We start from the raw sequence: 23,085 nt of genomic DNA, 5'->3' as shown, positions 1-23,085 counted from the left end.
AGAAAATAAAAAAAGACAGCTATAGAAGAGATTTGAAAAAGAACAGCTTTCCACACAGAGTAATAGAAAGTTGGAACAAGTTAGATGAGAAAGTGGTGTGTGCAAAAACAATACATGAATTTAAAAATTGTTTAGATAAAATGAGAAATGAAGACGGGACCCCACGAGCATAGCTCCCCTTCCCGTAATATACAACTAGGTAAATACAACTAGGTAAATACACACACACACACACACACACACACACACACACACACGTATATATATATATATATATATATAAATATATATATATATATATATATATATATATATTGAGACATTCTGACAGGTTGACGTAAGTCCGGGATGTGCAACCTTTTTTGTCCCAAAGGTCCACTAGTCACGCCTCTGTTGGTATGAAGGGCCTCATAACCTTGCTATTTCATGTTGTTTACTACGATCGAAGACATATTATGTGAGATTATACTGATAAAGATAGATAATTAGTTTGTTACTGGTAATCACAAATCAACAACAACAAATGAAATCACAATAGAGACTGGTAAGGCAGCGGTACTGACAGGCGGGAACACACGTACCATATTAGTACGTGAATCATACATGTCAGACTCATAGACAGACAGCCAAGGATCACTCAATCTAATAATTAAGAATTTCAAGTAATATGTTATTTTCTGTTCTAATATAATTAAAATCTGTACCTTAGTGAACGAAATAGAAAAAAAATATGGTGAAATTGGTACACAAGAATATGAATTTAGTCAAACTTTAGGTGGGCTATAGTTCGTAACACTCTCTCTCTCTCTCTGAGGGCCACACTATAGTTTATTTATTTTTAAGAGAAAGGGCCGCACAGGGCTGACGTAAGCGGAGTATGAAACACAGGAGTCTTAGTCTTGAGTTTATTCCTGACTAGTTTCGCAGATAGGCTTTCAAAAAGCATACCTGCGAAACTTTGAAAAATCATACCTGCGAAACTAGTCAAGAATAAACTCAAGACTAAGACTCCTGTTTCCTACTCCACTTACGTATATATATATATATATATATATATATATACATATATATATATATATATATATATACATATATATATATATATATATATATATATATGTGTGTGTGTGTGTGTGTGTATATATATATGTATATATATATATATATATATATATATATATATACATATAAATATACATATACGCACACACGCGCGCGCACACACACACACACACACACACACACACACAAAGTTTGCTACTTTTAATGTAGTAGTATTTCTATATATGTAGAGTAGCACAAAATGTGTGCAATTATATTACCTGTGCTCTTGAGGGAAAGAAGTGAAATATTTTAAAAGTTATTTTGTAATAAATTTATATACAACAATCGACCATAAACAAATACTCAGGGACACAAACAGTAATGATAATAACAACAATAGTGATAGCAGTAACAATGAATAATAATGAAATAATAACAGTAATAATGATAGTAATAATAATCCATCATCTGGAAAATGGTTGTCATCAGTTTAAAATGTAAAGAAAAAAAATCCCATCGCAAGCCTAGTCTAGTCCCCCTTGCGTGTTCGCAAAACGTTCAAACTGATAATAATCTTTCAGATAACACAGCTGATGATGATAACACAAACCAATGGATCTGGCAAACATTTCAAAGATTGGGTATATATTTTTTGGACACCCTGTATGTATACAAACTATATTTGATTAATATCCAAATATTTGTACTGTTTAGATATCCACTAGTCACATTACAAAGTTCTATATAAAACCCATAGAAAAACATACACATTCACACACACACACATTTGTCATTATATTTTCCGAGAATTTCTTAAATACGAAAACTCATTAAAACCATGACAAAATTTATAAAATGTATCACAATTGATCGACAAAATTTGTAAATATAGGAACATCATGAGAGGCTTTCTGCCTGTAAATCTAAGACGCAGAGTTTACAACAGTGTATGGTCCCAGCTATGATCTACGGATGACTTGGAAATTGACGAAGGCGGTGGGAACAGAATCAGTGGTTGGATTCAGCCGGTTCTAACCGGTTCATACGAACCTGTTCTTGGAATTTCATGAGTTCTGCGAACCGGTTATTGAACATTGTCTTATACAGGGTATAGTACAGCCTAGGTGATATCTGTTTGCCTAGTGAAAGAACCTGTTGTTAAGACTTTTGAACCCCAACACGGGACAAAACTAATTAGGACATAGAAACGGAGAAATATTATGTACAGTAGTTTTACCAGCGTTTCTATCCTTGTGGACAATCTCCTGGAAGACAAGACGAGAGGGAAACCTGGGTAAAACAGCAGACTGATGCGAAAAGATATTGTGAAAACGAATTTTAAAAAATGACACAGGAAATAAGAATGGGAGATGGAGCAAGTGTGTTACTGACTGGACGCCGCGAGATAAAAAGCGTGGAAGACAGAGACCAGACAGAAGGTGGAGAGACGTGACAGAGAAGTTTGCAGGAGTGGCGTGGCAGTGGTTATACCAGTCGAGTGACTCGTGGAAGGGGTTCTTAGAGGCCTTTGTCCAGCAGTGGACTAAGTGTGCATATATATATATATATATATATATATATATATATATATATATATATATATGTATATATATATATATATATATATATATATATATATATATATATCACACAATTTTGATTCCAAGCCATCATCGTCGAGGAACTCGAGGAGGCATACATGCAGGAATTGGTACATGGTCAAGCTAAGGACTCGAACCCCTGCTATGTCAGCCTTCAATTGCTAGATGTACGTAGGGCGCGTCAGCACGATTTTGTCAGGGGCTCCTCCGCTGCTGACTTGGGCGTTTGGCTCCTGGCGATCTTCCTGAGGAAGGGGCTGTAGAGGAGGTGGAGGGGCTGGAGCCACCCGAGAAGCAGGAGGATCATCATCGTGCTCTGGGCCTGTGGGAAGATCAGGAATAAGACTCAGAGACTCTGTTTTTGGACAGAATAAAAAAAAAAAAAAAAAAAAAAAAAAAAAAAAAATCAGGGTCAAAAAATTAAAATCAGGGTCCCATTCCTAAATAAAAAAGAAAAAATGAAAATCAGGGTCCCATTCCTAAAAAAAAAAAATCCTCAATGAAAATCAAGGTCTCATTCCTAAAAAAAAAAAAAAAAAAGTCCTCAGTGAAAATCAGGGTCTCGTTCCTTATAATAAAAATAATAGTGATAATAATAATAATAATAATAATAATAATAATAATAATAATAATAATAATGATAGAATGTGGTTCTTGTGTGTGACGTCACTTGGAGTGAGAGAAAACGACATGGAAATTAGAAATTGAATCCCAATGAATTGATGTCATTAGTGGCCATTTCGGTCCTAGCTGTAACATTCTAGATCAAAGACTGTGATGGAGAAATTAATGTATAACCAGACATTTCAGTCTTGTTCTTCTGTCGCCAGACGATTTTATTCAGCAAAGAGCTGGACCTTGTGACTAAGAAGGTATATGTTATTTTATTATTTATCCGTTTGCCCTTTATAGATTTTATTCTGGCTAACTCCAGACTTTTTCTGGAATGGGGGCCCTGGTTTTTTTTTTTTTTTTTTTCCTTAAGGAATTGGACCCTGGTTTTCATTGGGGATTTTTTTTTTTTTTTTTTTTTTTTAGGAATGGGACTTGATTTTTTTTTTTTTTTTTTTTTTTTTTTTTTTGGGGGGGGGACCTTTTTGGAATGGGAGGCCGTTTGTCGCTCACCGTGATGTAGCTGTGTTGTGCCCAGATGAAGTGCGGGTACTGGATCATCGTCAGGAGGGAGATGATTGTGCCGTAGATCCCGATCAGGCGGTTGAAGTGGGAGGCAGGGAACCTGGACACAAATAAATAATAGATAAATAATAATGATAATAAAAGATAATAATAATAATAATAATAATAATAATAATAATAGTAATAATAATAATAATAACAGTAATAATAATAATGACAACAATAATAATAATAATAATAATGATAATAATAATAATAATAATAATAATAATAATGATAATTAATAATAATAATAATAATAATAATTAATAATAATAATAGAAATTATAATGATAATAAAAATGATAATAATAATAATAATGATAATAGAAATTATAATAATAATGATGGTAATAGAAATAATAATAATGTTTTGTTTCATTTACGTCTCAGTTGATCTGATTTTCTTGTGTTTTTGTTTGTGTTGTAGGAAGTTTATATGTACTTGTGTATACATGTATGTATGCATGTAGGTTTGTGTACATGCATGTATGTAGGAATATGTGCATATATGTTGGCATGTGTGCTTGTATGTATGTATAAATGTAGGTATATGTGCTCGTATGTATGTAGACATGTGTGCATATATGTTGCTTTGTATGCTTCTAAGTATGTATGTGTATATGTAGGTATATTTACACGCACGTAGGTATGTGTACATGTGTGTATCTGGCCGAAAGGACGAGGGGATAGGTGGGCAACCTTTATAAGCACGCGTGCCAAAATCGGCCAGTTTTTTACGTTCCAACCGAAATAACTGAAACTATATTATTATTTATTATCTTGTAAGTATTGGGGGAAGTTTTTAAAAAATGTGGAGGTAAGATCAAAGAATATTGTAATTCATGTCATATTAAATGAATATAAAGCTTAATGGAGTAATTTTTACTTAAAGAGTGTTCTTGCCATTATGTGCAGTTCTAGCTACCACATAAAGCCACACAACTCAGGCTCGATTTTTAACAAAAGCCAAAAAGTAGAGATTAATTCCTAATTTCACACATTTTTAATGTAAAATTACGTTCACGATAAATAGCTGAGCTGCAGGTTACACCAACTTAAAAAAAAAAAAAAAAAAAAAAAAAAAAATATATATATATATATATATATATATATATATAATGTGGTCACTGACAACGAGATAATCACTCCGGATAGCTAGAGCATTTTGTGGAGATGTACTATACGAAAGCGCTCTGCATTTGTATTTTTAGATTAAAGTTTGAACCCTCGTGTAGCTGAACGTAGATTTTGCTCTTTCATTATTTACGAAATATGAAATAATATAAATGCAACAACTAAACAGTACACAAAATCAGTGTAATCATAAACTTTTACCAAAGCTGTCGTATGCAGAACTTCAAAGGTACTGTTTATATATATATATATATATATATATTATATATATATATATATATATATATATATATATATACATATATATATATTATAATATATATATTAAATATATATATATAACTTATATATATATATATATAATATATATATATATAATGTGTGTGTGTAATCGACCAAACCATATTCTCTTGAAGTTGACGATTGATCTCTTTCGTAATTTCCCAAGTTGAGCCCGGGCCCTGCGCGCCGGAGACAAGTCGTTGGCGTGCCAGTGGGAGACGGTTCGAATCCCGCAATTTTTTTTTTTTTTTTTTTTTTTTTTTTTAATTCCGAGTACCTCCGTACCTGATTCTGACGAAGGCGTTGCCGACGGCGACGACGGAGGGCCTCGTGAGCGTCAGGCAGGTGATGGCCACGTAGAGGGCTGCCGGGTGCTTGAAGAAGAGGCAGCTGTGGAGGACCGTCACCAGCAGGGACACCGTCAGGAGAGGAATCATCGGACTTCGGAGCTCGGCCACGCGACGCTCCACTTCGCTGCAGTCTGCGTCAGCAGAGAGAGAGAGAGAGAGAGAGAGAGAGAGAGAAAGTTATCCTCTGGAGTAAGATTAATAGGTGGCATGTGTGCGTATGTAAACACATAAACATACATATATATATATATTATATATATATATATATATATATATATTATATATATATATTATATATATATATATATATATATTATGTATAGACAAACACACACACACACATATATATATATATAATATATATATATATATATATATATAATATATATATATATATATATATATATATATATATATATGAGTGGAAGGTGGTAAGGAGACACATGATAAGGCCGGAGTGATGTATTTCTTCTAGCGTTTCGACGGATACCTTCCTCAGAGGGACTATAGACAAACAGATTTTATGGACAGCAAATACTCAAGTACTGGCTCATCTTGCCGGACGTCTGGGAAAGGAGCCTCCTGATTGGCGGCCGTCTGGGAAAGGAGCCTTCTGATTGGCGGCCGGTTGCTTGCGATCTTTTGCGAGTTAGCGCGGCCAAGGTCAATCTAACTCGCAAAACATCGCGAGCAACCGGCCGCCAATCAGCGGGCTCCTTTCCCAACTGTCCGCCAATCAGCGGGCTCCTTTCCCAACCGTCCGCCAATCAGCCGGCTCCTTTCCCAACCGTCCGCCAATCAGCGGGCTCCTTTCCCAACCGTCCGCCAATCAGCGGGCTCCTTTCCCAACCGTCCGCCAATCAGCGCGCTCCTTTCCCAACCGTCCGCCAATCAGCGCGCTCCTTTCCCAACCGTCCGCCAATAAGCGGGCTCCTTTCCCAACCGTCCGCCAATCAGCGCGCTCCTTTCCCAGACGGCCGGCAAGATAAGCCAGTACTGTGGTATTGTCCATAAAATCTGTCTGTCTGTGGTCTCTGAGGAAGATATTCGTCGAAACGTTAGAGGAAATATATCACTCCTGACCTGTATCTCCTTGCCACCTTCCACTTATATATATATATATATATATATATATATATATATATATATATATATATATTATATATATATATATATATATATATATATATATATATATATATATATATATATATATATGGTAGAAATAATGATAATAGTAATAATAAAGATAATTATGATAAGATATGGCTTGTTTGAGTAGTACATAGCGTCTTTGAGCTCCAATCAGGGCATACAAAGTTTAATCTGTAGGCTGTTACTGTCCCACCTGAACAGGATGTGTGTGTGTGTGTGTGTGTGTGTGTGTGTGTGTGTGAGAGAGAGAGAGAGAGAGAGAGAGAGAGAGAGGACGAAGGCCCCCAACTGACCTTTGGGCACCCTTTTGGCCATGAAGTCCATGAGAAGGCCCGGGAAGGGCGAGATGAGGGGCGTCAGGAAGGCCGCCAGGCTGAACAAGGACGAGAAGAATCCGGCTGAAACAGATAAACAATCAATCCATCCATCCATCCATCCATCCATTTGGACAAGGATGTCAAGTAATTGAATTCAGTCCAAATACATAAAATACATAAAAAGGATGACATTCATGCACTGGCTAACGTGACGTCATCAGATGTCAAGTAATTGAATTCAGTCCAAATATATAAAATACACAAAAAAAAAAAAAAAAATGTAACCGAAGTCGTTTTTACTTGAACGAACGCGCAAGAATCGACGGTAATTTCCCTCAGTGTGAACCTGCCGTCGTACCTTCTTCGACGCTGTCGGCGATGTCGCTGACCCAGGAGTTGAAGAAAGTGGCGAAGAGGACAATGCAGTAGAGATTGATGAAGAACCAGTAGAGATGGAGCGTGGACGAGAGCGAGAATAGACTCGGCTTCACCGGATCGTCGTTGTCGCCGTCGTCGTCATCTTCGTCGTCTTCGTCGTCCACCATCTTGACTTTGACATCTGAGAAAATAGATAAATAAATAAATAGAATAAAATGAAATTATAATAATAGTATTAGTAATAACTGTAGTAGTAGTAGTAGTAGTAGTAGTAGTAGTAGTAGTAGTAGTAGTAGTAATAATAATAAAAATAATAATAATAATAATAATAATAATAATAATAATAATAATAATTAGTAAAAGAAGAAGACGACGACTAGTAACAATGATAATAATAATAATTAGTAGAAGAAGACGACGACGACTAGTAACAATAATAATAATAATAACAATGATAACAGTCATAATGATAATAATAATGATAATAATATTAATATAGATTATAATGATTATAGTACTATTAATGATGGTATTAATAATAGTAATATATCAATAATGATAATAATGGTAATGATAATGATAAAAAAACTGCAGCGCATAGACCCAGTCGCCATTATTTCTGCAACATAGTCAAGAATTGCCCCCTCCCCCTAAAATTGCCCTCGGGGGGGCATATGTCCCCCATGACTCCCCCCAATGTGAGGGGGGTTGTCGACTACCCCCCCTTCCCCCCCGGAAAGCCTCAGCAGCTGAACTGGATTTAAATTCAAAGGCAGCACAGAAGATTAACCTCGCGCAGAACTATCCCCGTCATAGTTAAACTCTTGGTCTTCTAGTTAAGTTGACTAGGAAATCCTAGATTGAGTGGTGCCGGTTTAGTAAGTGGCCTACCTTTTTGAAACTGGTTTAGTGTGTGGCCTGCCCTATTTGATTGCGTTCTATCTCAGGAAAAAAATTAAAACAAGCAACAATACTTTAAAAGTGTTTTCATTTAAACCTAACCCAACCTAACCCTAACCTAACCCAACCTAACCCTAACCTAACCCAACCTAACCCTAACCTAACCTAACCTTAACATAACCTAACCTAACCCTAACCTAACCTAACCCTAACCTAACCCAACCTAACCCTAACCTAACCTAACCTAACCTAACAACCTAACCTAACCTAACCTGCAATGTTGGGTGCGTTCCTGTGTACGTTGAATAGGTAGCCCACATACTATACCAGAGGAAAAAATATTCGTAGGCCACATAAAATACCGACACCGATTGAGTTTCGGGGATGACGAAGGAGGAATTTTATGCAAGTGATTAATCAGTGTAGGGAGAAAGGACCCGAGAAACAATTTCCAGGATTACCTTCCTCGTAGGGGACGTGGTGGCATGGCATGGCCGCTGTCAGGAAGACTGACAATGATGACAGCCCTGCCAGCAACCAACAAGCCAGCTGTCGAGAGAAACCAGCTTCCACCATCAACTGCGATAGAATCCAAGAAGGCATGAATTAGTTTACCATTTGTGTGCATAGGTGTGTGTGTGTGTGTGTGTGTGTGTGTGTTTACGCATGTATGTATATGTTTATGTATATGTGTAGATGTTTACCTATACATGTATTGTATATATATATATATATATATATATATATATATATATATATATATATATATATATATATATATATATATATATATATATATATATGTTTATGTATATACTTATATATGTACAGTATATGTTTATGTATGTGTGTTAATATATGCAAGTCTTATGTGTATGTGTATGTACCCATATCGTACAAAAGCTTCGAAACCTGATACGATGTCTTGCATCCAAGGTTACACCGACCGAATCCCGTTTTCTACGAAACCCGACGACACCAGAGAACGTAACTAAGATTTTGATCGTTTCTCCGTCGTAAATATTATGGGAAAATAATCGCTTGTCGGGAAGCTTCGAAACATCCGGACCAGTAGACTCCAGTCGGGCCCATCCTGTGTTTCGAAACTTTTGTAGGATGTGAGTGGTAACGCGCGGGACTCGGAGATCCTTATGTATGTATAAATCCTAGATATGCTAATAAGAAACACTGGTAACTTGTGTTCAGTTATGCAAGAGTGACCAGTGGAAAAGAAAAAGTAAACGAAGCAGAGCACTTTCGTATAATACATCTTCAGTGCAAAGTACATAGAAAAGGAGGATTACATATGGATGCATATATATGTATATATATATATATATATATATATATATATATATATATATATATATATATATGGAAATTGGTATGTTATAACACATTTGTAAAAGTTCACTATAAACCCACTATCGGAGAAATAATAACGGAAAATACAGGGAAACTGTATATTTCGACTACTATCTGTAGTCCTCTTCAGCAGAATGCTTACATGAAGTTAAGGTACAAGTATATATGAGGAAATGAGGGGTACATAGAAGGGGATGAGGAAAGTGGGGGGGGGGGGACTCAGGTTACATGCCCTTGAAATGGTTGGGTTGAGGGAGGACAGTGGGTGATATTTTGTCCAACCGCTCTCGACATAATTTTGTTGACCTCTAACTTGGTAATACAATCTGGGGGCCACCATTATCCTAACTTTAATACCTCTAAAGGTCAGTGGCCCCCAGATTGTATTACCAAGTTAGCGGTCAACAAAATTATGTCGAGAGCGGTTGGACAAAATATCACCCACTGTCCTCCCTCAACCCAACCATTTCAAGGGCATGTAACCTGAGTCCCCCCCCCCCACTTTCCTCATCCCCTTCTATGTACCCCTCATTTCCTCATATATACTTGTACCTTAACTTCATGTAAGCATTCTGCTGAAGAGGACTACAGATAGTAGTCGAAATATACAGTTTCCCTGTATTTTCCGTTATTATTTCTCCGATAGTGGGTTTATAGTGAATATATATATATATATATATATATATATATATATATATATTGCTGTAATCCTCCTTTTCTATGTATTTTGTACTGAATATGTAATATACGAAAGCGCTCTGCTTCGTTTAGTTTCTTCTTTCCCATTGATCACTCTTGCATACCTAGATATGTACGTAGTTTGGTTTATATGCACCTATGTATGTGTATCCCTATAAAATATGTGTGTGTGTGTGTGTGTGTGTGTATGTACCTGAGTAGGTACCTATGTATGTATTCACGAGTATATATGAATGTATGCAAGGTAATCACTAATGAAAAGAAGCGACAGGAGAAGAGCGCTTTCGTGTATTACACCTTCCGGTTGTTTATTTTCATTAGTGGTTACCTTGCGTCTGTGGAACACATGAATCTAGTGTTTTATTGTAATATGAATGTATGTGTGTGTGTATGTATGTATGTATGTATGTATGTATGTATGCGGAAGAACCTGATAGGCTTGCGATACCTGTATGAAGAGGAACAGCCCGGCGGAGGCGGCGAAGATCCCGCTCATGATGGTGAGGGCCGTCGCCTTGTACTTCGGGAAGAGGTTGGCCAACTGGAAACCCGCCATCCGCAGCTGGTTCCCGCCGAGGGCCAGGAGGACCATGGCCCCGTAGATCCAGTTCGGGGAGTCTGAAGGAGGAAGAACTTGGCTCTTCGTCAGTAGTTCTCGACCTGTGAGCGGGGAGGTGGGCCTCCCATGGGCACCCCGAACGATCACTTGAATTCACTAGAGGGTCCTCGGACCGGGGACGAGTGGGACTTGGTGGATGTTTAGTGATTAAATTTAGTGTCGGGGAGGTCTTCAGGAAGCTAAGAGACAGCAATACATAAAGTATGGGAGACATGTGAACTACTACGAAGAACTTAAACGGAAGGAGTGCCACGGAGATGAATGAAATCACATGGCGGCATTCAGAATAAAAGGAAAAGTACTACCCGGTACGGAAGGGGTTCAAATTAATACTGATAGATTCTTCCACTATTTTCTTTCTAACGATATATATATAAAATATATATAAATGTATACATATATTATATATATATATATATATATATATATATACATATGACGTATGCGGAGTAGGAAACACAGGAGTCTTAGTCTTGAGTTTATTCCTGACTAGTTTCGCAGGTATGCATTTTCAGAGGAATGAAAAAGCACGCCTGCGAAACTAGTCAGGAATAAACTCCTGTGTTTCCTACTCCATTTACGTCAACCTGTCAGAATGTCTCAACACACATATATATATATATATATATATATATATATATATATATATATATATATATATATATATATATATATGTATATATATATAGTATCTCAAGCATGTTTGGTTAAATTTAATGGCTAGATTATTATTGCAGAGTTTTTTATCTGCCTTTTCTCTTTCTCTGAGAATCTTTTTCCCTTCCACGGGAAGTTGTCTTATAATGTCACCATATGACATTGTTTTGTAAGTTACTTTGGGCATGGCTTTACCAAAGTAAAAAAACTGGCCAGAACGCGTTTTCACACTACTTAGTGCTTCATCAGTGGCTAGAGTGTGAATATCTGATTGAATTTTTGTGTTTATATACTATTAGTGTTGGTCTGATATTTCATTTTTGAGGCTTCTGATTGGCTAGTGGGCTGGACTGGGACTCCCGGACTATTCTACTTCCTGATTGGTCGGCTGTTGTGTGACGTCATCAGTATTGTGCCTTCTTTCAGGGAGCTGAGATCTCCTTACGCTAGGGAGGGCCTCTAAATCCCTAGTTTGTATATTAAGATTGGGAGATGTTTCTTTAATAAAGAGAGCCTCGAGGATAGGTAGTCTTCTATGGTCTTGGTTTGTTGCCAGCACTTCTGTGTTTTCTATTAGAGTTTCTCTTTTTAAATTTCTTTTGTGAGCAGAATGATGGTGGTTTTTGGGAGCTTCTGAAGAGAGGTGGTATGATAACCGGCGTGAGAGCTTCATTGTTGTCATGCCAATATAGTTTGAAGGTTGGGATGCACAGTTCCCAAGTTTACATGTGTCCCTATATATGACGTGAGTTCTCTGAAGGTCACTTTTACAAAAGCCACCCAGACAAAATCCCACAGGACATTAACGCCAAAAACCTGATTAAAATTTACTATAAGTCCTTCTTCTCCACAGCCTACAAAGAAGATGAAAGGGTTATGCAACAAATCATTAAAAGAAATATTAATACAAAAGAAGAAAACTCTAAAGTACATCTCAACTGCTACTAAAGAATAATATAAGATAAAGTAAAAGTGACCTTCAGAGAACTCACGTCATATATAGGTACACATGTAAACTTGGGAACTGTGCATCCCAACCTTCAAACTATATTGGCATGACAACAATGAAGCTCTCACGCCGGTTATCATACCACCTCTCTTCAGGAGCTCCCAAAAACCACCATCATTCTGCTCACAAAAGAAATTTAAAAAGAGAAACTCTAATAGAAAACACAGAAGTGCTGGCAACAAACTAAGACCATAGAAGACTACCTATCCTCGAGGCTCTCTTTATTAAAGAAACATCTCCCAATCTTAATATACAAACTAGGGATTTAGAGGCCCTCCCTAGCGTAAGGAGATCTCAGCTCCCTGAAAGAAGGCACAATACTGATGACGTCACACAACAGCCGACCAATCAGGAAGTAGAATAGTCCGGGAGTCCCAGTCCAGCCCACTAGCCAATCAGAAGCCTCAAAAATGAAATATCAGACCAACACTAATAGTATATAAACACAAAAATTCAATCAGATATTCACACTCTAGCCACTGATGAAGCACTAAGTAGTGTGAAAACGCGTTCTGGCCAGTTTTTTACTTTGGTAAAGCCATGCCCAAAGTAACTTACAAAACAATGTCATATGGTGACATTATAAGACAACTTCCCGTGGAAAGGAAAAAGATTCTCAGAGAAAGAGGAAAGGCAGATAAAAAAGAATCTGCAATAATAATCTTGTCATTGAATTTAACCAAACATGCTTGAGGGAAAATCTCCTGCCCATATATACAATGAATATATATATATATATATATATATATATATATATATATATATATATATATATATATATATATATATATATATATATATATATACACCCGATTCTTCCCAATGCTGATGTTGCAGCCCTCGAGAGTTGTCCGTAGTACGTCCTTTTACCTCTTGTGCTGGCCCCCTTGGGGACGATGGCCTTTGGGTAGTTCGCCATAGAACAATGCCTGAGGTACGCGTGTTATTCAAAAAAACTACATGGCCTGACCAAAGTAGTTGGGCTGTCATTAAAAACGCCTCGATTCTGGTGGTTTTACAGCAGTCGAGGAGCACTGTGTCAGGTATCTTGTCCTTCCACGAGATGTTGCAGATCTTATGAAGACATTTCACGTGGAACTGGTCAATTTTCTTCAGGTGTTGCCGGGACCGTGTCCAGGTCTCACAACCGTACAGTGAGGTGGTACTTACGACTGTGCTGTAGACGGCAATTTCAGTGGTGAGCATCAATCAGCTGTATGACCACGGCCTGCACTGGAACCGTCCATATATGTCGCAGGTCTTGCCGATGCAGATGGTGACCTTATCATCTATCTTGGCATTCTGGGACAGAAGTCCTCCCAGGTAGCAAAACTTTGTCCACAGCCTTGAGTTCCTCATCACCAATCACGATAATAGGGTCGTGAAGTGGTACGCGAAGAGTATTTGTCCTGTTGATGCTTATACCCGAAGCGCGTGGCAACTCTGAAGAAATCGTTGACTATGCTCGGAACGTCACTCTGGGTGTAAGCCATCAGGGCATAGTCATCAGCGTAGAGAAGTTCCCGCATTAACGACAACCTTACCCCCGTGTGGGCCTTGAAGTGTTGAAGGTTGTAATACATCTCCGTCATGGCTGAGACCTGATCATGACTCCTTTATCACAGTTCATAAAGGCGTCGAGAAGCATGGGAGAGAGAGGACCGTGACGAGGAATGAGACTGACATTTTTCCTTGGTCCTGCACCCTCACTATCATGCCATCACGGAACTAAAGAATGATGTTAACAATCTTCCTTGCGCAGCCAATCATTGACAGAGATTTCCACAGACCTTCCCGACGGATAGAATCAAAGGCCTTAGTAAGATCCACGAAGAACATGTTTAGTTCACGGTTTTTGCTCCCTCCACCTGTCCGGGATCTGTCTGGATGAGAACATCGTGTCAATGGTTCCTCTGTTGGATTTAAAGCCGCACTGGCTGTCTGGTTTTGTGTCGTCTGAATGGTGAATGAGGCGGTTGGTGAAGATTCTTGCAAAGATCTTGCCTTCAATAATCATTAGACTAATCCCTCGATGGTTGTCACACACACACACATACACACACACACACACACACACACACACACACACACACACACACACACACACACACATATATATATATATATATATATATATATATATACTGTATATACACATAACATATATATATACATATATATATATATATATATATATATATATATACATATATATATACATATATATATATATATTATATATATATACATATATATATATACATATATATATATATATATATATATATATATATATATATATATATACTGTGTGTACGTATACACGAAAACATGTTAATATTTAAATTTCTATATTTATTCAGGACTGGCACTTAGTCCTGTATTGTACCGTACTAAATTTATATAAAAAAAAATAATAATAATAATATGAAATAGATTAACATGTGCACAGACCTCTGGAAGCCACGCCAAGGCTTATGAACCCGAGAATAAGCATCGTCCTGCAACAAGAGAAAGACAAGAATAATAAAAATTTATTTATTAATTTGTGTTATATTGTATTGGTATATGTCAGTCTCTCTTTCTGTCCCTCTCTCTCTCTCTCTCTCTCTCTCTCTCTCTCTCTCTCTTTTTTTTTTTTTTTTTTTTTTTTTTTTTTTTTTTTTTTTTTTTTTTTTTTTTTTTTTTTTTTTTTTTATGGTGGTGGAGGACCTACCCGCCGGAGATCCTGGTGGCGGCGAGGCCGAGGTGGTGGAGCATGTAGCCGAAGAGGAAGCCCGGAGTGCTGTACACGGTGCACGCCACAGTATAGATCAAGGCGAAGGTCTCATCCTGGGCCTCACATCCTCGAAGGAACTGTTATGAATAAATTAATTTAAATAAATCAAATAAATGAATAGATAGAATTTGAAATAAATAAGATAGAAGTAAATTAAGAATTAAATAAAAAATCGAATGAATAAAGTAACCAATAAGATAGAATTAAGAATAAAATTAGTTTATAGAATCAAGATTAGAATTAAATGGATATATTCAATAAATGAATTAGTAGATAGAATGTAATATATTAAGAAAGTGATCATTTAATGGAATCGATCATTGTGGAGTATTTTTTTTTTTTTTTTTTTTTTACGACATAACGAAAAATAGATCAAATAAGAGTGAAAAAAGTAAAGGAAATTAAAGAACGGAATTGTATGTGGTCCATCTTGGAATGTGGAATTATTATGATTTTTTCACAACTTAATGAAAGACAAAAAAAATATATCTTATGTAAACTAGAATGAACGCATAATTGAAGGAAGATTGTATTACGTCACCGGTAGCCTTCAGACCACACTTCAGACCATACAAAACAATGCCCTGAAGGCAATTACAGTCTGCACAAGTACAACGCACTACAGAGGATTTACACCATGAGAAGCACACAGACACTTGCCGTGGCCTCCAGAAGCACAACGTACCTACTTCACTACATAACATAACATTTACACATCAAAACATCTAAATACCTATACCACATAATTAATCTCTTCTTTTCCTCCACTGCCACCAGACACCCACCTCCAGAATCATATCCATAAACGTATCGCTTTCGATTCCAATAACAAACTGAAAGACAATACATTACTGCATGCCTGACCTCCTGACATCCATCCTTCTGAATCCACTCACCCCCGAGAGGACATAGTCCACCAGGCGACCATCATGCATCCCTTCTAAGCTACCAGAAGAGGTTGGATGATCGTATCGCAGATGACTCTCCAGGATGCAGCATATTGTGGAAGACTGCATTGTAGGCAACCACGCACGTCAACATCACAATGCACATCTAATAGGATTTATGGGAAAACCTGTTTCAACCATGGCGTTCCTCAGGGAGACTGGAATGCTCGGCCAGGCAGTCTAGGGAACAACAACAACAACAACAACAACAACAACAACAACAACAATAACAACAACAACATTAACAACATGGCTCCGAAGGTGACACCGTAAAGGAAAGTGGAAGGTGTGTGTGTGTGTGTGTGGGGGGGGGGGGCAGAACGGAGGGGCAGTAAAAGTTAAACATTTATCATAGAATTCTATCGTGTGACTCTGGTCCATAAGGGTATCGCAAAATACCCTAAAGAATGAGGAATCGGTATTGACTCTTTTTTTTTGAGTTGAAGATTTTTTAAAGACGACATGAGTGATTCTAGAGTTATTTGAAGTTGGTTTAGCATTCTCTAGGTTCTAGAGGTTTCCTCGGGGTTCTGGTCTGGCCATAGACAAAACTTCAAGTGAAATGCAGAGGAACATGGGGTGGGGGTGTGTGTGTCTGCACATTTATTGTCAGGAGGGAGGAGGGGAGATTGTAGGCTAACGCATTTACAAACAATTTCTTCTTCTTCTTCTTCTTCTTCTTCTTCTTCTTCTTCTTCTTCTTCTTCTTCTTCTTCTTCTTCTTCTTCCTCTTCCTATTTTGCCTGTCATTCTTCTACTTCTTTTTCTTTTTATCCGCTTTCTTCTTCCCCACCATCTTCTTCCTCTTCTTCTTCTTCCTGTTCTGCCTGTCACTCTTCTACTTCTTTTTCTTTTTATCCATTTTCTTCTTCTTCTTCTTCTTCTTCCCCACCATCTTTTTCTTATTTTTCTTCTTCTTCCATTCCTTCTTCCTCTTCTTCTCCCTCTTCTTCTTCTTCTCCTTCTTCATCTTCTTCCTCTTCCCCTCCCTCTTCTTCTTCTTCTTCTCTTTCTTCTTCTTCTTCCCCCTTCCTCTTCTTCTTCTTTCCTTTCTCCTCCTCCTTCTTCTTCATTTTCTTCTTGTTCTTCTTCTTCTTCCTATTCTGCCTGTCAGTCTTCTACTTCTTTTTCTTTTTATCCGTTTTCTTCTTCTTCTTCTTATTCTTATTCTTCCCCACCATCTTCCTCTTCTTCTTCTTTTACCTCTTCTTTTTCTTCTTCTTCCACTCCGTTTTCCTCTTCTTCTTTTTTCTTGCTCTTCTCCCTCTTCATCTTCCTCCTCTTCTCCTCCTTCTTCTTCTTCTTCTTTCTATTCTGCCTCTCACTCTTCTACTTCTTTTTCTTTTTATCCGTTTTCTTCTTCTTCTTCTTCTTCCCCACCATCTTCCTCTTCTTCTTCTCCCTCTTCTTCTTCCACGCCTTCTTCCTCTTCTTCTTTTTTCTTCTTCTTCTCCCTCTTCATCTTCTTCCTCTTCCCCTCCCTCTTCTTCTTCTTCTTCTTCCTCTTCTTCTTCTTCTTCTCTTTCTTCTTTTTCTTCCCCTTCCTCTTCTTCTTCTTTCCTTCCTCCTTCTTCTTCTTCTTCTTCTTCCTATTCTGCCTCTCACTCCTCTACTTCTTTTTCTCTTTATCCGTCTACTTCTTCTTCTTCTTCTTCTTCTTCCCCACCATCTTCCTCTTCTTCTTCTCTTTTTTCTTTTTCTTCTTCTTCCACTCCTTCTTCTTCTTCTTCTTCTTCTTCTTCTCCCTCTTCATCTTCTTCCTCTTCCCCTCCTTCTTCTTCTTCTTCTTCTTCTTTTTCTTCTTCTTCTTCTTCCTATTCTGCCTGTCACTCTTCTACTTCTTTTTCTTTTTATCCGTTTTCTTCTTCTTCTTCTTCTTCCCCACCAACTTCCTCTTCTTCCTCTCCGTCTTCTTCTTTTTCTTCTTCTTTCACGCCTTCTTCCTCTTCTTCTTCTTCCTCTTCTTTTTTCTTCTTCTTCGTCTTCATCTTCTTCCTCTTCCCCTCCCTCTTCTTCTTCTTTTTCTTCTCTTTCTTCTTCTTCCCCTTCCTCTTCTTCTTCTTTCCTTCCTTCTTCTTCGTCTTCTTCTTCTTCTTCTTCTTCTTCCTATTCTACCTTTCACTCTTCTACTTCTTTTTCTTTTTATCCGTTTTCTTCTCCTTCTTCTTCCCCCACCATCTTCCTCTTCTTCTTCTCCCTCTTCTTTTTCTTCTTCTTCCACTCCTTCTTCCTCTTCTTCTTCTCCCTCTCCTTCTTTCTTCTTCTTCTTCCTCTTCATCTTCCTCCTCTTCCCCTCCCTCTTCTTCTTTTTCTTCTTCTTCTTCTTCTTCTTCTTCTTCTTCATATTTTTCTTCCCCTTCCTCTTCTTCTTCTTCTCCTTCTTCTTCTTCTTCTTCCCCTCCCTCTTCTTCTTCTTCCTTCTATCCTCCTTCTTCTTCTCCTTCTTCTTCTTCTTCTTCTTCTTCTTCTTCTTCTTCTTCTCCTCACTCTTCTTCCTCCACTTCCTCTTCTTCTTTTTCAATTCTATCGCCTGTCTTCTTTTCCTGCCTCTTCTTTTGACAATTCTATCCTTCAGTTCTTCTTCTTTTCTAGCGAAGCTTATCTAACTTGCTGAGGTAACTATAGAATCTAGTAATGATTCTAGAAAGTTACAAACGAAGTTAGTGAAGTCGTTCAAGGCAGAAAGCGTTCGTCAGGGATTGAGAAAGTGGTCGAAAAATACGGACCGCATCTCCTCATCTAGTGACTGGATAACAACGACAACAACAACGACAACAACAACGACAACAACAACAACAACGACAACAACAACAATAACGACAACAACAACAACGGCAACTGAACGGCCTTTCCTGTCGACCGAGATGATATATAAGCCTGCCGGTTACGAAACGGGGAAGGGGGGAGGAGGAGGAAGAGGAGGAAGAGGAAGTTATACTCGTATGTGGTCTATCATCTCCTTTGTATGGAGATAAGTCTCTAATCATGAAAGGAATGGTACGTGATTATGGTCCGTAGGGGCGTTCCTGAAGCCCTTCAAGACATGGCCTTTATGTAACTAAAGGAAATATTTAAGAAGATTTTTTTTTTTTTTTTTTTTTTTTTTTTAAGGTTGTTGCGTGCCTCTGGGCCGTAGGGGCGTCACCTACTAAGAGAAGGAGGACCCACTTACCTGGTCGTTAGGCGCCTCACGGAGATCGCCCAGGGGGACCGTGAGGTTCCCCGTGGAGTTACTCCCCCCTCGAGGACGACCTTCGAGGTCCACCTCGAAGTCGTCGCACTTGTCGAGGAAGATCCCCTCCGTCTTGAGGACGAAGACCAGCTGCGCCCAGCCGAAGATGGCTCCGCCGAAGAGGAACGACTCGAAGAACCCGATCAAGTAGAGGAACCATCTGCGGCAGGTGCTGAAGGAAGAGCTGCCGGCGCCTCCCGCTGGGGTCGCTGTCATCGTGGCCGGAGGTCGCGGGGTGTCGGGTATAACCCTGGGAGGAGGACCACGGGGTTTATTAGGAAACTGGAGGGAACGTACGAGGTACTCGTGAGTTCGTAGGCGCGGACGCTAGTGACGGCAGTTGGTGGAACTGGGTATTGAACTGGTAGGGGGTGGAGGGAGTGGTTGGGGGATGGTGGAGGAGAGAGTGGGTGGGGTGGTGGAGGAGGAGGGAGTGGTTGGGGATAGTGGAGGTGGAGTGAGTGGGTATGGTGGTGGAGGGAGTGGTTGGGGATGGTGGAGGGGTGGTTGGAGATGGTTGAGGTGGAGGGAGTGGATGAGGTAGTGGAGGAGAGAGTGGTTAGAGGTGGAGTGGTGGTGGTGGAGGGAGTGGTTGGGGATGGTGGAGGAGGAGGGAGTGGTTGGGGGTGGTGGAGGAGGCATATACTTGGCGTTGTCGACGAAATTAAATCAGCTGACGGCACCATTAACTAAAACAAACTAAAAACAAAGTTGGCCATTTTTGCCGTTACCATGGCAACAGGAAGTAAACACTTCACATTCTTTAATCCCCGACTGTCGTCAGGTGATTTTAATCATCTAACTTCTGCTGATGCTGAAGAGGGTTATACTTGGTTAGTGAGCAGTTAAGTTAACTTCGTGATGTCTTAAACGAGTAAAAAGAATTATTGATTAAATGAAATTTGTCTAAGTTAGTGGGTACTCCCTTCCATGCGTTGGGGAAACCATCGCTCCACAGCAGGATTAAACTCGGTTAATTGATAACCAAGATTACCTTAACACTTAACCTTCGCTCGGCTTAATTTAAACTGGATCAAATTGCCCGGAAATCCCTCAGGTCAAACGAACTCATCTCAATTAACTGTTAACCAATATTACCTTAACCCTTCTCCTTTGCTTGGGTCAATGTAAACTAGATCAAGAACCTTAGGTCAAACGAGGTTATTTACCTCAAAGCTGAATCGAATTGTCTGGCCGCTTTACGTTTTCTGTGTTAAGCTCTTCCTTCGTTCTTCGCTCGTTGTTGCTGTTCTTCTTCTTCTGGAGGACGACAGCACCGCACTCCTCGACATCCACACGAACACTGGATGTAGTTTAGGTCGATCACAATCCGAGTGGAGGGAGGGGATGGAGGGGAGGAGGGGGAGGGGGAATCTGGGAAAGCGAGGGGAACGTTTGTCGTTCAGTTCCTGGAGGGCGTCTGAAGGAGGAGGAGGGAAGTTCGAGAATTAGGTCGTAAATACCATACTAAATCTTGAAATTTTTATTTCTTTGATTTATTTATTTATATGTTGTTTGCGGATTGGTTTATCTTAATTTTTCTTTTTTTATGGTTCTAACACTCACGTGAAGGAGTAGGAGGAGGAAGGGAAGAGGAGCAGAGGAAAAGGAGGATGTGGAACACTGGGAGAGCTCACTGTCAAACGGTGACGTCATCGTTCGAGCATATGACGTCATAGATGGCGGACCCTTTGATCACCCTTGACACAGTTGTTGACGTCACTTATGGACTTAACCAGCGCTTCTGTCCTCACGTAAATTAGGTCAAGGTTCAGAAATAATCCTTTTGTGCTTTGTCCTTAGTCGCCTTTGTAGCTGGGGGGGCGGGGAGGCCTTAGTCGGCCTTAGTAAGGCAAAGGACTCAGGCAGTGTGATGGGACTCACATGTTGACTTTTTAATAACAAGAATAATATTAATAATTATTGTAATGATAATGATTATAACGATAATGATGTTAATATTGATTATAACATACATATACCAAGTCTTTTTCCCCCTTACAAGGGAGGTAGCCAAAAAGGGAAAGGCATAAAATCATTTCCACCCATTTCATCCCTGAATACACTCCATACCCCTCCACCCTCCCTTTTATCTGAGCACCTCCTGGATGACGTTTCATCCCTGTAACCTTGTCCACTGCCCTGGGTCAGAAGCAGTGTCGCAAGACACAGCACATCCACAGCAAGGCCGCTTCATTAAATCGGCGACCCCCCCTCTCCGTCCCCCCATTGCATAAAAAGAGAGGACGGGGAGAAATCCCTTCGGGCTGCGTCAAATTTTGCTCACACATACTGCCTAACCCCCCATCCCCCCGCCCATTACACCTCATGCAATCACATCGTCCATATACAACCATTCTCCATTCACAATAGAAAAATAATAATAATAATAATAATGATAATAATAATAGTGATAAAAACTCAACATCCCATACCTACAAAGTGGGAAGTGAGAAACCCCTGGTAAGGTAGAGCCCTGTCAGTTGCGGCAAGCGGTTTTTTTTTTTTTTTTTTTTTTTTTTTTTAGGCCGATGTTGGGTCACCTCCCCGCCTGGTTAGATCTGTCGGGAACCAACGCAAAAAGTACGCATTGGGTCCCGGGAATCGAACTCATGACCACCTGCTCACGAGCTCGATACTGTATCCATGATGATAACAACAACAATAATAATAATAATAATAATAATAATAATAATAATAATAATAATAATAATAATGATAATAATAATAATAATAATAATAATAATAATAATAATAATAATAATAATGATAATAATGATAATAATAATAATAATAATAATAATGATGATGATAATGATAATGATAACGATAATAATGATAATGATAATGATGATAATGATTATTATGATAGTAATAATGATAACAATAATAGTGATCATGTTGATAGTATAAATATTCAGGGATAGTAATGATATTGTTAGTATTAATTGTTAATAATGTCAGTATTATAATCAACAGTAATGATAATGTCAATATCTGTTTATATTAATATGTTCAATATATTAATAAGATTGTCATTGATTATATATATTAGTAATATTGTCAATATTTATTTGCATTAAGAACATTGTCAATGCTGTAGTTACATAAATGATATTGTGAATATTCATTTGTATTAATAATATTGTCAACATTTACTGTTGGTGGACCAGAATCTACACGAGGTTCAAGATCCAACGGAGTGAGTAATAACATTGTCAATGCTATAGTTGCATAAATGTTATTGTGGATATTAATTTATATTGATATTGTCAATAATTATAATAATACGATTGTCATTATTCATATATTTATATTATCAATATTGTCAACATTTATATTAGTAACATTGTCAATATTTATTCAAATTGATAATATATCGTCACCCTCATAAAGAGAGTGCCTACGTCATTTGTCCAGCTTCTCAGGAAATCGAAA

At 38.3% G+C, this 23,085-nt stretch overlaps 1 protein-coding gene across 2 annotated transcripts; it reads right to left on the bottom strand.

Annotated features, from left to right (window-relative positions):
* Positions 1-2,664: 2,664 nt before the first annotated feature.
* LOC143033003 (equilibrative nucleobase transporter 1-like) lies at positions 2,665-20,938 on the bottom strand. 2 transcript variants are annotated; one of them, XM_076198199.1, is made up of 11 exons: positions 20,817-20,938; positions 19,588-19,897; positions 15,406-15,545; positions 15,144-15,190; positions 10,853-11,022; positions 8,802-8,919; positions 7,421-7,621; positions 7,039-7,143; positions 5,526-5,721; positions 3,771-3,882; positions 2,665-2,967 (listed from the first exon to the last, which is right to left on the bottom strand). In XM_076198199.1, exons 2-11 carry the CDS (start codon positions 19,861-19,863, stop codon positions 2,827-2,829), a joined length of 1,506 nt encoding a protein of 501 aa, XP_076054314.1. In that variant the 5' UTR covers positions 19,864-19,897; positions 20,817-20,938; the 3' UTR covers positions 2,665-2,826. The 2 variants fall into 2 exon arrangements, with proteins under 2 accessions (XP_076054314.1, XP_076054315.1); XM_076198200.1 differs by lacking the exon at positions 20,817-20,938 and having other exon boundaries at positions 19,588-19,952.
* Positions 20,939-23,085: the final 2,147 nt, after the last annotated feature.

The sequence above is a fragment of the Oratosquilla oratoria genome, chromosome 15, assembly GCF_046742065.1.
Source record: "Oratosquilla oratoria isolate Oo_2021 chromosome 15, ASM4674206v1, whole genome shotgun sequence".
In the NCBI taxonomy this organism is placed as follows: Eukaryota; Metazoa; Arthropoda; class Malacostraca; order Stomatopoda; family Squillidae; genus Oratosquilla; species Oratosquilla oratoria.
The sequence above is the reverse complement of the archived record's forward strand: the minus strand, read 5'-3'. Positions and strand labels throughout refer to the sequence as shown.